The sequence below is a fragment of the Panulirus ornatus genome, chromosome 1 (assembly GCF_036320965.1).
Source record: "Panulirus ornatus isolate Po-2019 chromosome 1, ASM3632096v1, whole genome shotgun sequence".
NCBI lineage: Eukaryota > Metazoa > Arthropoda > Malacostraca > Decapoda > Palinuridae > Panulirus > Panulirus ornatus.
In genome coordinates this window covers 22,215,087-22,232,351 of record NC_092224.1, presented here as the reverse complement: position 1 = coordinate 22,232,351, position 17,265 = coordinate 22,215,087, and the positions used below count along the sequence as shown (strand labels likewise).

Below are 17,265 nucleotides of genomic sequence, written 5' to 3'. Positions count from 1 at the left end.
TTTGAACGATGACCAGTCTAGGTTCAGTGGCTCAAATATATCATAATAACAACCTGATGTTTTCTATGAAGGAGGTGTAATCATGGATTTGGAGACATATCAAATAGAGAATATGGGTTTAAGTGATGACCGGGATGCCGTTCATCCTGACAGTAAATGCTTGGTGGAGTACCGCAAGGGTATTTCTTGGGACCTGTCTTTTTTTTTTTTTTTTTTGTTAATGATTTCCCACACTAGTGTGTTTCCAGATGATACACATCTCATGGCAGATACTGTTGAGGTAAAAGACGATGGAATATTGCAGTTAGATCTAGATACTCTGCCAGCTTGATTAGATAGGTGGATGTAGAAATTTAGTCGAGGTAAATATCATGTAACAAGGATAAGGAAGTATTCAGCGCTGCCTCGGTGGAGCTACAGCACGAGAGTTCACTCGAATCTGATTGTTAAAAAGATCAGGATGTATCATTACAAAACACTTTATCATACGATAAACAGAACGGAGGGAATGTTTAGGACAGTTTATGCGTTATTGGCCAACATAAAACGACCATTCAGATTCGTAAATGGAGGTATGTTTCAGAAAAAGTATTATATGCACATGAGACCAGGACTTGAATATGGTGTGTTTTCGTGGAACTCTATTTATAGAAGCACATCAACAAGCTGGAAAGAGTGCAGTAATATGCAAGCAGAACGGTGCCCAGTTGTGCGGGTCTGGGCTAAAAAGTGAGGTTGAAAATACTTCAATTAAGCTTCCTTTAAAACTGGGAGGAGGAAGGGATGTTGTTATGACTTGAAGCCTTCTGAATAGCCAGATGGATTTCGATGATGACAAGATTCTTCAAGTCTAAGGTGGAAAAGAGTCACGATGATCAGTGGAAACTTCAAAAGGAAACACTTAAGAAAAGCTGCAAAGAAATATTTTCTTAGAAATGAATGTATTGAATGCGAGTAGAAATTTGTGAAGTCAGAATGTGGTATCAGCGAGGGATTTGTTTATTTCCAAAGCATCGAGATGAATATAGGCACGGTATATGCAATGCTCACTTCTCATCGGTACATATTGGTAGTTACACTTTTTCCTCTTCCATACCTGCTCACACTACCACCCTCTTCCATACTGACTCACAGTAACTCCCTCTTCCATTCCTGCCTACACTACTCCCTCTTCCATACCTGCCCACACTACTTCCTCTTCCATGCCTGCCCACAATACTCCCTCTTCCATACCTGCCCACAAAACTCCCTCTTCCATACCTGCCCACGATACTCCCTCTTCCATACCTGCTCACACTACCACCCTCTTCCATACTGACCCACAGTCACTCCCTCTTCCATTCCTGCCTACACTACTCCCTCTTCCATACCTGCCCACAATACTCCCTCTTCCATACCTGCCCACAATACTCCCTCTTCCATACCTGCTCACACTACTTCCTCTTCCATACCTGCTCACAATACTCCCTCTTCCATACCTGCCCACAATACTCCCTCTTCCATACCTGCCCACAATACTCCCTCTTCCATACCTGCCCTACACTACTCCCTCTTCCATGCCTGCCCACAATACTCCCTTTCCATACCTGCCCACAATACTCCCTCTTCCATACCTGTCCACACTGCTACCTTTACCATACGTGCCCATAGTACCTTCCTCTTCCATATCTGCACACACTACCTCCCTCTTCCATACTGGCCCATACTGCCTCCCTTTTCCATATCTGCCCACTCCACCGTCTTCCATGCCTCTGCTTGCCATTTCCCTTTTCCACATCTATCCACACCAACTCCCTCTTCCACATCTCCTCAGACCGTTTCTCTCTGTCCACACATAACGAAGAACGGATTTTCCTGCTTCCCACAATCCGTTCCCAGCTCCAGATTTGAGACCTACAGTCGATAGCAGTTTTATGCCTCCGCATGATGGTTGTCATGTTGATAAAACGTGTATGAATGGCTCCACTTATGCAGATGATACACCCTTATGGTCCGCATCTGTGAAACGATTCTAGTTGGCGTCGGGTAAATGTAGGGAGCAGTTTTCCTCATTGCTCATGATATTTTAGACACACACACACACACACACACACACACACACACACACAGGGGCCTCTTTGGTGTGATGGTTGGCGCTACTGACCATGAGTCTGGACGGACCAACCCAGAGTTGGTTTTGAATCGTGGGCGAAGCAGTCAGCCCACACCCAACCCAGGTGTTTATCCTCCCATCGTTGATGATCGATGAGGTAACTGGTATAGGCTGGGATGTCTGTGTGTGTGTCTTTGTGTCTGTGTGTGTGTGTGTGCGTGCATATATACCTATGAGTAAAGACGTTGTACATATACACAAGGTTAAGAGACGGGGCAAAACGAGAGGAAACGGTGAACAATGCCATCAGTGCGCACATCCACTCTCCAGCTGTCCTGTATAATGCACCGATCCCAGCGCCTACCAACCACAGCCAAAGCCCTCTGATTACTCGGTGGTTTACCTTAACCGCTTCATATGCCCTGGTCCAGCCAAGGGACAGCATAGCACATCCTGTATACCACATCACTCCAGTTCAGTCTATCCAGTACACGGTTTTGGCCTTCCTGGATGTTCAAATCCCGATACTTATGTATCTCTCAGTGCCACAGCTTTCAAGTTCCCCTCGTGAAATGTAGCAATTACCTCCCTTACTTTTTCATCCGCGTAACAAAAACGCACATTCAGACACACGAGCCCTCGAGAAAAAGTCTTCTAATGGCTTGTCATTTTGTTCGTGTTTTTCGAAAGTGATGATATGAAAGGAGAGGGTCTTCCAAACCTGAGCTTGCTGCATGAGTAGTTCAGTACGACACACGTTACGTAGATACCCGGGTTGTAGTATTTCTTCCTCTTCCCAGTGATGTCACTGAAAATGGTGAAGAGTTTGTGAAGATGTGTGCTGAGAAAGGACTGGTGACTGGGAATACCTGGTTTAAGAACATATTTGAATACACGTGGATGAGTGGATTAAATGGTGGGCTGGCACTGTCGGATCATGTATAAGTGATAGGCGTGTTAAAGAGACACTCTCGGATGTGATTGTGTTTAGAGTAGCAGCTTTTGGGATGTCTGATCAGTGCTTGGTGGAGGCGAGGATGAATATTTGTAGAGGTCTTCGAACAAGGAGAGGGTAGAGAAAGAAAGCAAGCTTGTAAATGACTCGTAGAAAGGAGAACCAAGAGACTGAGTGTAGATTGACACACATACACTTACACACACACACACACACACACACACACACACACACACACACACACACACGGTCATCCCACCTTAGTTCCCGCCCACATCTCGTTCATCCTATAATATCCTTGTGTTGAATATAGTTTGTCATTGACGTATACCATTCCAGTATCTGTTTCAAGCGTTGTATTGTTGTATGTGTGTCTGCAGACGGAGGAGAACCAGCCCAAACCTCTGGTGGTGGCTGGTGGCGGAGCGGGTCTGGCCTGGTCCAGGAGTGAGGTCACCCACCGGCAGTCCGGCCGCTCCGTCAACAACTCCCTACCCGAGAGCCACGGCCACGCCTTCTACAGCAGTGTCCCTTTTGGTGCAGGTACGTATTGTAGTGTTGTACACCAGTATGATGCAGGTAAGTGTTGTAGTAGTGTAGTACACCAGTATGGTGCAGGTAAGTGTTGTAATGTAGAGAGTTCCAAAGCTTCGAAGTGAAGGGAAAGAAACAGTTATCAAAACGGCCCACCCATGAGTTGCCAACAGCCACACAGTAATCATGTGACGCTACGACATAAATACCGCCTTGACCTCCCAACAGCTACAATCACCACAACCCGCCCCTCCTGCACTCGCACCACCCTGACCTCGCCACAACCACCACAACCCACCCACCCTGCACTGAACAACAACCTTACTTTCCCACAACACACACAACCGGGTCCTTCTTCACTCATCGTACCAAATCCTCATCTGTTCCCACACACTCGCAACACCACTGACACCAGTGTGATCGTCGCATCATAGAAAATATACTCAACCACAAATACTACCCACCCCACTGTTGCTGCTGCCACTACCACACATACAGTCGCTTCTGTCATCATGCTGCCACATCCACCGTCACCACTACAGCCACCAGTCATCACAACCACAGTTGATAGCGCTAAGACTGTCGTACCTTCAACTTGCATTTCCGTCATTATCACGACGACCGCCACCATCACAACTACAACAGCCAGCGTTACCGGCCAACACCATCACTGTGATGGTCATGGCAGCATTACCACACAACACTACAACAGCTACCGTCACTCACTGCCTCTACCACAGCTTCTAAAGGATCCTTCGTCATTACAACCATAGTCATCAGTACGACCACGACCATTGATACTGCTCTTAACTATCAGCGACATTATCACAACCACCTCCATAGCTTCCAACACCAACACGACGACCACCATCACAAATGACCTAAACCAACGTGGCCAGTTCCTCTACCACCATCACCACGACTACCAACATGCACTACGACTATCAAACCTCACCCTCGCCTGTACTACGTAATGATCAGACATCCCACCAGCTGCTCAACTCGGCATATTCACATCCAAGAGTCTCTCTTTAACACATCTATCAGTTAGTACGTAATCCATTAAAGCCCTTACCATCGTTTTTTACTTGGCAAATAGTTATGTACGTCTCTGTTTTAAACCCAGGCATTCCAATCACCAGTCCTTTTTCGGCACCTAGCTCCACAAGCTGTTCACTATTTCCATTCACTTCACTGTCCCCCGAACCCAGTTACACCCTCAGCTGACACATTACTCACTGTCGCATTCAAATCGCCCATTACTAACACGCTCACTCAGACCGCTCCGAAAACACACTCCTCTCTTCGTCATCCTTCTCATGGCCAGGTGCATAAACACTGACAATCATCCACCTCACATAATCAGCCTCAGCTCATAAGAGAACCATGTTGCTTGTAAGTCAGTCAGGCTACGGGCAGTGCTCGAGAAGGATTTGGATGACTGGACCATAAGGTTATCATCTATATCTAAAGCAGAAATATACCCTTCTGAATAACTGTTGGCTCTTCAGTAGCAAAGTAACACGAACACAGACAACAACGAGCTATAAAGTGTAGAAGCTTCATATTGCTATAGTTAACATCAAGTGTATGAGCCGTGATTACGTAAGACAGCAGGTAGGAGGAGGCAGTACTGTTATATTCATAAATCTCAATGTTAACTTCGCCATGTAGGAAATACCATCGTACACAGATCGTGGATCATCATTGCTTTGTATGACCTGACAGTATGGTGGCAGCGTTGACCTTAGAAGGTGCTGCTGCACCCTCTTCCACCCTTGACCCCGGCGCAGGGAACCCTCCATCCCCATCATCCACCCAACACCACACCCCCAGGTCTCTTTACGATAACCACCTCACCACCACAGTCCAGCAGATAGCACAACAGGAGAGGTCAACATTCCCAGAAGCAGGAAGACTTGCCTATACCACACTAGTCTGGTAGTGCGGTAATCTCCATGAACTCCCCAACAACCTTCCTCCTGGCCCTACTCCCTCCACAGGGATTTCTCTCTCCCTCACCATCCCTCAACACCGAGGTTTTCTCATGTCACAGAACCTGGATAATCCACAGTCCAGCATATAAGACAATAACTTTGTATATGATAATGTTAAAGAAAAGTAGTGTCAGGAAGTTGTTGTCTGGCCATTCACTTCCATATTCTACGATGTATACAAACACGCACTTGCCGCATTTCATGAAACGAGCTAGCCATTCTATCAAAGGAGGAATGTGACCAGCTATACCTTTATCGTCGAAACAAACCAAGTAAGAAGCCAACCACCACACTTCTTCAATACACTCCTTATTATCACTGCATCCTCATCTCCGCTACACCCTCGACACCCCTTACTCTACGACATGATGATCCTTGAGGGTTTGGACCAGGCCATCTGTGTATCTTTAGTTTCACCACACACTCATCTTTTCGACACTCTCACGTACACTAGCACTTCATCTTCACAAAACATTTCTCTTCTCTTACCGCTGTACTCATAATTTCCCTCATTCTCATCATCGCACCAGTAACTCCCTCACTCATACTACTGTACCCATAATTTCCTTCAAACTCATCATCGCACCAGTACCTCCCTCATTCTTACCGCTGTACCCTTGACTTCCCTTTTTATTTTCGATGTAGATCTGAAAGACGAAAAGTCTGTACCTGAACACGTTTGGCAGTAAAACCTACAGGAAATGGCCTACTATTTCATCACCAGTACTTTTGCCACCTGTGTGAACACGCTTGGTGACAATAACAAGAGCAACTACCACATATGCCACAGTTACTGCCAGTTACTGCTGCTGCTGCCGCTACTGACTGTCTATGTCCCATTAACTTGGCAAGACTGAGCAACCATTCCCTGCCACCATCACCTCCATTACCGTCACCACCTACCACAACTACCCCAACTACGACGATAGCTACCACACCTACCACTATCACAACCAGTGCCGCCACCTGCCAGGCAGTTCTCTGTGCCCGGGGTGTTGACACCACAGATGCAGCACGTAAGAGGCCCGACAGCACATTTCCATTTACGCCAAATTTGTGAAAACTTTATTGTTGTTGTGATATTCTGTTGTTGGCAGGAGGTGTGGGCGCTGCCTCTTGTTACGCTGATGTTGACCTGCCTGGCGTAGGATGGTGTGAGCATGGTGTACGTCTGGTGCTGAATTCCTGCTGGGCTGCCGTTGATCTATAATGGGCTGGTATCAGTGTGGTTTTCTGATAGATATATATGTATACTTACCATGCCTTTCTCGCTTAATTGAAGTAGCATGAAGAGCAGATAGACGCTGGTCTCACTGGCATTCATTTAGTCAGTCGTGTATAATGCACACAGACTAATGCCCGCCATCCGGAGCCAAACTCCACGGAGCACTCTGTGGTTTATCTTCATCGTTTCATTTACCGTGGTTCAGCCCGATAAGAGCACGTCGCCCCCAGTATACCGTATTGATGAAATTCGTTTTGTCCAAAGCACGCCTCTCGGCATCCTAGATATAAAGCCTCCGATATCTGTAAGTCTCCTGCGCTTTACCCCTTCACCACCACCTCTGTCTCTTACCGCCTCTGGTAGATATAACTTTTTCCTCTTTCTTCACTCGGTCTTTCCATTTGTCCAGACCATTTCAACACGTCCTTGTCAACCTTCTCAGTCATACAACGTTTGCTGCCTCTCTCTCTATCGTTGCATCGCGTCTCGTATCGTCTTCAGGCATTTCATACACAACGTATCTACCCTCTTCGTTTTTCCTTTCAATATATGACCCAAAACTCGCATGCATATAACGTTTTCGGGACTTCAGCAATACTCACATTTGTCCCTGCAGACTGTGACCTTTCCTTCCAACACTCAGGACCCAAGCCTCGTCGTCCACCCTGTGACACTGTTCTCTCCCAGGCTCCATCCGCTGCCACGTCCACTCCCCGGGAACCTAAAGCACTCCACTTCCTCCAGGTCCTCCCCTTTCAGGCTCGAACCATCGTCTCTTTCGCCTCCCTGATGCGCCACATTACCGTGTATTGTACTCATAAACTCGCGTCTCCCTCTTTTCAAACATTTTTCCAAACTTTGACTCTACATTGTATCATTCCTCTCTCTCTCTCTCTCTCTCTCTCTCTCTCTCTCTCTCTCTCTCTCTCTCTCTCTCTCTCTCTCTCTCTCTCTCTCTATCTATCTATCTATCTATCTATCTATCTATCTATCTATCTATATTAAAACTGAGGATCTCGCACCTGCATGGGCAGGAATAATCCCTACGTACTATGAACGTGTCGTGTCGCTGCTCGTACAACGATGTGGTTGGATATGTGTCCAGGATGTGGAACATAATGAATGTGCTGTAGTTCCCTCGCTGACCTTATATCAGGCTCGTAGCTGAGTGCTGTTTGTATTTGACCTCAGCGTCTGTGTTTATATATGTAGATTTGTGTACGTATTGATGTGAATATTTGCTTGTGTATATTTGTACATTCATCCGTTTTGTGATATATATATATATATATATATATATATTATGTGTGTGTGTGTACATGCGTACGTGCATTACCGGACTTCACCTCCAGGGAGGTTCCATCTGGAGTGGAAATTCGCCTTTAATGAGGTTATCATTAATCATCAGTAGACGAAAAGGAGTACGGTCCCGTCAAGGAACTTCTCACCTCACTGGTGTCCATATTTTCCCTGCTACTGATAGTTGCGCAGCCTTGAAGCAGCAGGAGTACCCTAAAAGTGGTTCTGGAATTATATGATTAACAAAATAATATTTGTGTGTGTGTGTGTGATCACTAAACTTGTGTCACTCCGTCACTTAACCTTTATATATATATATATATATATATATATATATATATATATATCTTTTCTTTCTTTCATACTAATCGCCATTTCCCACGTCAGCGAGGTAGCGTTAAGAACAGAGGACTGGGCCTCTGAGGAAACATCCTCATCCAGCCCCCTTCTCTGTTCCTTCCTTTGGAAAAAAAAAAAAAAAAAAAAAAAAAAAAAAAAAAAACTGCAGAAGCTGGTGACTGAGTTTTGTAAAGTGTGTGAAAGAAGAATGCTGAGAGTAAATGTGAATAAGAGCAAGGTTGTTAGGTACAGTAGGGTTAAGGGACAAGTCAATTGGGAGGTAAGTTTGAGTGGAGAAAAACTGGAGGAAGTGAAGTGTTCTAGATATCTAGGAGTGGATTTGGCAGCGGATGGAACATTGGAAGCGGAAGTGAGTCACAGGGTGGGGGAGGGGGCGAAGGTTCTGGGAGCGTTGAAGAATGTGTGGAAGGCGAGAACATTATCTCGAAAAGCTAAAATGGGTATGTTTGAAGGAATAGTGGTTCCAGCAATGTTATATAGTTGCGAGGCGTGGGCTATAGATAGGGTTGTGAGGAGGAGGGTGGATGTGTTGGAAATGAGATGTTTGAGGACAATATGTGGTGTGAGGTGGTTTGATCGATTAAGTGATGAAAGGGTAAGAGAGATGTGTTGAATAAAAAGAGTGGTTGAGAGAGCAGAAGAGGGTGTATTGAAATGGTTTGGTCACATGGAGAGAATGAGTGAGGAAAGATTGACAAAGCGGATATATGTATCAGAGGTGGAGGGAACTAGAAGGGGGAGACCAATTGGAGGTGGAAGGATGGAGTGAAAGAGATTATGAGCGATCGGGGCCTAAACATGCAGGAGGGTGAAAGGCGTGCAAGGAATAGTGAATTGAAACTATGTCGTATACCGGGGTCGACGTGCTGTCAATGGATTGAACAAGGGCATGTGAAGCGTGTGGGGTAAACCATGGAGTGTTTTGTGGGGCCTGGATGTGGTAAGGGAGCTGTGATTTCGGTGCATTATACATGGCAGCTAGAGAATGAGTGTGAACGAATGTGGCCTTTGTTGTCTTTTCCTAGAGCTACCTCGCGCGCGTGCGGGGGGAGAGGGGTGTCATTTCATGTGTGGGGGGGTGGCGACGGGAATGAATGAAGGCAGCGAATATGAATTATGTACATGTGTATATATGTATATGTCTGTGTATGTATATATATTTATACGTTGAAATGTATATGTATGTATATGTGCGTGTGTGGACGTGTTTGTATATACATATGTCTGTGGGTGGGTTGGGCCATTCTTTTGTTTGTTTCCTTGCGCTACCTCGCTAACGCGGGAGACAGCGACAGAGTATGATAAATGAATAACTATATATATATATATATATATATATATATATATATATATATATATATATATATATATATATATATATTTATATATTTATACACACACACACTATCGCTGTTTCCCACATTAGCGAGGTTTACGTCAGGAAAGGACGAAGAAAGGCTGCACACCTCCTGCTTTAGGAGTAGTGCTACTCCTTCCTTATCTCTTGTCATCTAACCAACCCCTGAATTTTCTCTAAAGACATCTCCAAATTATTCTCTCACTTTGCCCTTAAGCTTTGTTTCACTGAAGAGCCAGAATACCCAGGTTTCTTAAACATACTGTCTATCTCTCTTCTCAACTTGGTTTCATCCACACACATTGACACAACAGCCTGAGCCTTCGAGAAGGATGAGCACTCCCAGCCTGGCTCCTCCTCCTGCTCCATCTTTTAAAAACTGAAAGGCTCTCTCTCTCTCTCTCTCTCTCTCTCTCTCTCTCTCTCTCTCCAGCTTGAGCCAGGTACCCATCTATCGACCAGTTCCGAGGCGAGGATGTGCAACTGGGTTGGGTGTAAGCCGGCTGCCACGCCCAGGATTCAAACCCATGTGGGTCTGACCTCGGGCTGGCCCGTGCTAACCACTACGCCATGGAGGACTGTGTGTGTGTGTGTGTGTGTGTGTGTGGCAGTGCATTTTTTTTAGTGTATTTGTGCGTGTGGTGCAAATGAATGTCAGTTATTGTATATTTGTCTCTGCATATGCACGAATAACGATGCGCGTATGTGTGCATTTGTTTTGTGAATACTGAATTAAGTGCCCAAAGCACACGCACACACACACACACACACACACACGTTGATCAACCAACGGTCATAACACGAAATTAAGCAAGTAACTTGTTGGAAAGGTAAATGAATGCATTAAAAAGAAAAGAACGTTGGAAGATGGGACTATACCGAGTGATGTGATTGCGAATTCTACACAGGTGGGTAGTTATCCACACCAGTAGGTAATTATCCTCACAGATGGGTAGTTATCCACATAGGTGGGTAGTTATACACACAGATAGGTAGTTATCCACAGCAGTGGGTAGTTATCCACATAGGTAGGTAGTTATCAACAACAGTGGGTAGTTATCCACATAGGTAGGTAGTTATCAATAGCAGTGGGTAGTTATCCACACAGGTGGGTAATCATCCACATAATTGGGTAGTTATGCACACAGTTAGAAATTACCCAGATAGTGGTAGTCTGTGACACGACCAAGCATACCCAATGACCATTAACCAGTGGTAGAATAGTCCTCTACCAAATAACGTTTTCTAATAGTCCTCTACCAAATAACATTTTCTAATAGTCCTCTACCAAATAACGTTTTCTAATAGTCCTCTACCAAATAACGTTTTCTAATAAAATTGAAATTGTTTGAATTTGATAAATCCAGAAGTTAAATAAAAAGAAACTGTTTTTCAGTTTTTTAGCGGGTACACTTCTGACTACGTGGATTGAACTAATTAGGCACCAGTGTGTGTGTGTGTGTGTGTATATATATATATATATATATATATATATATATATATATATATATATATATATATATATATATATATATTGCAAGTATGAATATGGATGGACAAGCTTGTGACAAAATCAGAAATTACTTTATTGTGTGTTACCGGACTCTGCCTGCTTGTGGTTAAACCACAAACAGAAAGGTTACCTCCGGCAAGGCTGTGTCATCATCACCAGTAGAGAGGTAGGTAATAGGATCTTCTCGCTCCAAAGGAGTTCATCATTTCCCTGCTCCTGTGTGGAGTGTAGCGTGGAAGCAACAGAAACCCCGCAACAGGGATCCTAGGGTTGTAAATTACTGTTACTACTGTTACTACTACTACTACTGTTGCTGCTGCTAACAACAGTAATAACACTACGTACATATATGGAAGGACTTGCGCGTAGCGCCCACCGTAGTAAAGACTAGGGTTAGGAAGAACGGGTCATGTGAGTTACATGTTTTCAAGCGTTATGTGCGAGATCAGTTCTATGCTTGTATAGAGAGAGAGAGAGAGAGAGAGAGAGAGAGAGAGAGAGAGAGAGAGAGAGAGAGAGAGAGAGTACCCCTCTGTGGATGTGTGTGTAGGAATGCGACGCTAGTAATGTTTTAGAAAACTTATTATGGGCGACTTAGCTATTCATGATTGTCTGTTTCATTGCCATACATTTAGTTAAGGTTACCATCAGACTAAATTACAAAGACAGATCTCTCCTGTGACTATACAGAACTTAATCACGTATTTGATCTTGCTCGTATGAGCGAGCGAGTACACACACACACACACACCTCAGGGCTGTTTCTAAATGAAGCGTGTATATATATATATATATATATATATATATATATATATATATATATATATATATATATATAGGTGAGTTTTTATCGTAGGAAGCGTCGTAGTTTTTCCTAGAAACCATCAAGTCATCATGAGTTAGTATGAGACCTGAGCAATATTTATCTGGGATCTGGGAGTCGATGATGTGTTTTGAGGCTCATCAAGGAACGTAGTGAGGAGGCGTCTCGTTTAGCTGATTACATGGCGGGCAGTAAGAGGATTGCAGATGCAAAAATATCTGGACGAAATGCCAATCATCCCTTACCAAGTGTTACAGGAACCGCGAAACTTTAAACATAGAATCTTATGTTAGACGCCATAGTCACTCACTGCACGATAGTATTTGATTCTTAAAACGTTACGAATTTTAGGAGGATAGAATTTACAGATACTGACATTTCCCCTTTATATACATCATTTATAATGAACTCTACAAAATATTGGTTGTCTTATTGTGATATAGATCATTCATAAAGTCTTGAGAGATATGAATTCACCCTAGGTAATAACGCTGGCCAACCAGGATTATATATATGGTAGAGAATTATTTCGGTTTCCATGACTTCATTTCGTACATGCAGCTGAAGCTGTCCCCTCGCGTTCATGTTTCCAGTTTTCGAAGTCGTCTTATACATGAGGTGGTACAGATATGTCCGTCACGGAGCTTTTTTTTTCGCCTGGAACATTTACTTTCTTCTTGAAGCTCTGCTCAAAGTTCTAGATTCTCAAAGTTCACAGAGTTTCGGCTGAAGTTCGAAGTGAAAAGCTGAAGTTCGAGCAGCTGGGGGTCGTTAGTGAGGTGTTAAACAATAGTTACATTGGTGTACACTGTCCAAGGCTTGGGTACTTCTTGTGATTCAAATCACTGGATCTTATGCCTTGGTTGTGGTGTAAACTCGTGCAAGACAACTGTCGATCAGGTCTTGAACGAAGAGCAATGTAAACTTATGTAAACTCAGTATTGTTGATCAAGTCGCTAACTATGTAAACTTGGGTAATTATTGTTGATCAGGTCGTAAACAATGCAAACCTCTGTGAGGTGATTATTGTTGAAAAAGTGGTTAACGATGTAAACTCGTGTAATGTAATCATTGGTCATCATGTTAAAAGCTGTCTATTCAGATAAGTTGATCTGATAGTGAACAGAGTAGACTTGAGTAATGTGATTGGGTCATCAGTGATGTAACTTCTTAGAAGGTGAATGATGATGATCAGGTCGAGAAATATGTAAACTTATTAATCATCGTTCATCAGGTCGTGAACAAGATGAACTTGTGTGAGGTAATCCTTGTTTATCAGGTCGTGAACTATTTAAACTTATGAAAGGTATTATTAATCATTCATACTTGCTGCCTTCATCCATTCTCGTTGCCACCCCGCCACACATGAAATGGAACACACACACACACACACACACACACACACACACACACACACACGCACCCACGCGTGCGCAGGAGGTAGCGCTAGGAAAAGACAGCAGAGGCCACATTCGTTTACACTCAGTCTCTAATTGTCATGTGTAATCATTGTTCATCAGGTCGTGAACTATGTAAACTTATGCAAGGTGATTATTGTTCATATAAGTTTATGAAGTCGTAAATGATCTTTATCATGAAATTCATGTAAGGGAATCATAGTTGATCATGTGAACTATGTAAACTTAATGTAATTGCTGCTCATCGGGTTTAAAATGATGTAATATTGTTAAACTTATGTAAGGAAATTATCGTTGATCAGGTCTTCAACTATGTAAACTTAATGTAATTATTGTTCATCGGGTCTGAAATGATGTCAAATTACTTAACTTATGTAAGGGAATTATTGTTGATCAGGTCTTCCATAACGTCACATGATGTAAGGGAAAATCTTCATCAGAACAGGGACGATATAAAGCCAGGATAATCCCTCCTCTCCCACTGGGATAATCCCCTCTCTCCCATCCATCCTTCCACACACACGCACAGTCTCCAGCAACAATGGCTTGGAAGGGTTGATATTTTTCATAATGGAACGTATAGCATGGTGTTCGCTCGCTGTTGTCCTCGGGGAACCAGACTGTAGGGAGGTGGGTAATGCGTACCTGTGATACCATACTTGTACGAACAATCTTGGAGTACCGCGCACCAGGATCAACCCAGACACAACTCACACACACACACAACTGGAACGCATTCAGAGATCAACCCAGACACAACACACACACACACACACACACACACAGCTGGAACGCATTCAGAGATCAACCCAGACACAACACACACACACACACACAGCTGGAACGCATTCAGAGATCAACCCAGACACAACATACACACACAACTGGAACGCATTCAAAGCAGATGGTTTTAGAATCGATTTAAGCAGCCAATATGAGAGCTGTGAAAGAGTATTGAGCTTACTTGATACCACTCGGTTGTAGGCTAGACGTGAAGGTAGAATTAACGGTTCGTTTTGGACAGAACCTTCCTTCTCAAACGTTACAACTACAGACGTTTCTTGCCACATCATTTTGCATGACATCTGTGGAAGACGCAAGGTGACGGAGACAGCTTTGACCATCACTCACATGTAGAACATCTCGCTACTGTAACTCGGGTATCCCATGTCTAGTGTCAAAACTCTTGTGTTCTGTCAGACACATGATTTTTACGACTGTTTTAATATCAATTTTTCATCTTTTTAACATAAGTTACCCAGGGAATATATTTTATTATCATTATTATTATTATCATTATTATCATTATCATTAGTATTATTGTTATCCATTAGATATTATTATTATCATTGTTAGTAGCAATAATGGTAATGGAGGTTGTGTTTGATTTGGAGAAACGGGTCATGTTACAGTATATATATATATATATATATATATATATATATATATATATATATATATAAGGGCAACTTTGGTATGTAGCAGTTTCACATGTTTACAGTGAGGATGGGAAAATAGGGAGCTATAGATTTAGCAACGTTGCCACCTGTGGTGAACACTCCTCTCTGGAACTAACTCCTCCCTTGATAATGTCCTGGCTGTAATCCTCCCTTTATTATTTTTCACGTAATTGCAACGGGAGCACAGGACTGGTAGCTATAGGTTCGTTGTTATCATAGGAAGAAAAATGAGGTGCAATTTAGAGGATGAATAAAGGACGTTCCGGCACGGGAAGATGAGAGGGAAGTGCTGGAAGACGTCAAGAGGGTGAAAGGGTAGGGCTCTGTGGAGCTCAGGGAAAGGGTTCCAGGCCTCCAGCAGGTAGGAGACGGTGGAGGTCGTGTGGTGATAGTGCCTTGTGGAAGGATGGCAGAAGGGATGGTGGCAGACACGTGTGTCTTTTGAGATCGTTGATGGTTTCAGCGAGGCCACACCACTAGCGAGCCGGCGTCAGTATGGGACCACGATGATTTTTCCTGGTGGCAAAGACATGTTGGTCCAGCAGAGCGAGCCCTTGTTATCTGCTGCCGATGTGGGGGGAAAAAATTGGCAAGTGTCGCAAGAGAACTGATGGGAGGTATTTTACGTTTTTAGGGAGATACTGAAGCATTATGATACATCGCCTGATTGGTTGTATTAGGGGAGTGTTGAGACATAACCTTCTTCGACCTTTCTCTTGTAGAATGGAAGTTTCTCCTGAAGTTTTGACGTACACCGTTACATTTCTTCAGTGCTTTTCACATTCTTATTGTCGATGCTTCAGTCACTGTCAGAGGATATGGTGGCTCTTGAGTGTCTTTCTGGCTTGGGTTTTGCGTGACAGTGATGAATGATGGAGCTCCTCACTCTTTTCATCAGAACCAAACGGATTGTTCCCCTGTCGTATATGAATACTCGTGTTATTTACCGTAGAATGAAATTGGTTTGGCGCCTAAACTTGCGAACAGCTGACAACGTCAGAATAAAAAAACTTGATAAATATTGGTCTGAGATTTCTGTAACATAATAATGTAATATCATAATAGTCGAAGCAAAATTCATGTTCATTAAATGGGGCTTACAGCACTGTACTGGTCCGAATTCCAAAAGGAAATATAGACAGTGCTAGAAGAATGAATACCGGATTGAAGGGAAGAGTAGGGAAAGTGAGAAGTATTTAGAGTGGACTGTCGGCATATGAGTTAATGGGGATAGAGGATGAATAGATGATTGAGAGATAGAAGTAAGGGGGTAGGTGAAAGCAGAGAACCCTGAGGGACACCGCTCTTGTCTATTCCGATGGGTCGATTGGAATAAGACGCTATGTATTAGGAAACACGAGAGAGAGGGAGAGAAAGAGGCAGAAGAGTTAAACCAATGAAGTTCATTAGCAATAGACTAGTGCCATACCCTCTGATATGCTTTTGAAATGTCACGGGCTAACGCAAAAGATTCACACAATCCCTCAGAGGTGAAGCTCAAAAGTGAATCACATAGAGCACTTCACCAGTAGACCGTGCCCCACGAAGGCTTTGTTAGTGTACCGAAAGAAGGTAATAAGATTCTGAGTGTTTTAGAAAGTAGGAGTCGAGGAGAATTTTGCAAGACTTCTTCCTTGAATTTCTGATGTTAAGCTTACCCAGTGCCCAAGACAAAGCTGTGCGTTGAGCATGCCTTTTTAAGCCAACTCCCGAGGGAATTATACCCTCCAAGGCCGAGCTCTGGATGCCGTCCAAAACGCCATGCTCATCCATTCTGGTTGAACTGATCTCAGCAGGCTCGCCTTGCTAGCGGCGGAGGGAGAGAGACACCTTTGGCTCATGACCATCGTAATGCGATGTGATCCGCCTCTGCTGGATATGATTTGTTTGATAATGATGTTAGCGAAAAGCAGAGACGACTGACGAAGCAGAGCAAAGACAGGTTGAAAGTCTTGTCTCTCAAGACGTTGACCGGAAGACCAGATTTAAGGAGTCTTTGGTGTACACATTAATACAGGATTAGAGAAATAAGTTCTTTTAGAAATGAAGAGTGTTGAGTGTGCAGAACTGATCGATGCACAGTTGGAGCTGTGGATCTGCTGGTCGTCCATGGCTGAGCCTGCGTTCTCGGGAGGGAGGATGCTCTCCTCAGAGATGTAGTTATGTAATTCATAATCTCGTAGATTATGTTGTATAATATCATGGGACGATCGCTGCTGAGAATCAGTCCTG

The 17,265-nt window shown here is 43.7% G+C and overlaps 1 protein-coding gene across 2 annotated transcripts in view; it reads left to right on the top strand.

The window, feature by feature from the left end:
• LOC139763053 (tyrosine-protein kinase receptor-like) overlaps positions 1–17,265 on the top strand; it is a 1,458,433-nt gene that overhangs the window by 1,150,702 nt on the left and 290,466 nt on the right. For both annotated transcript variants that reach the window (XM_071688765.1, XM_071688676.1), the window contains exon 17: positions 3,428–3,590. In XM_071688765.1, coding sequence (XP_071544866.1) covers positions 3,428–3,590 — 163 coding nt within the window. The remainder of the gene's footprint in view (positions 1–3,427; positions 3,591–17,265) is intronic.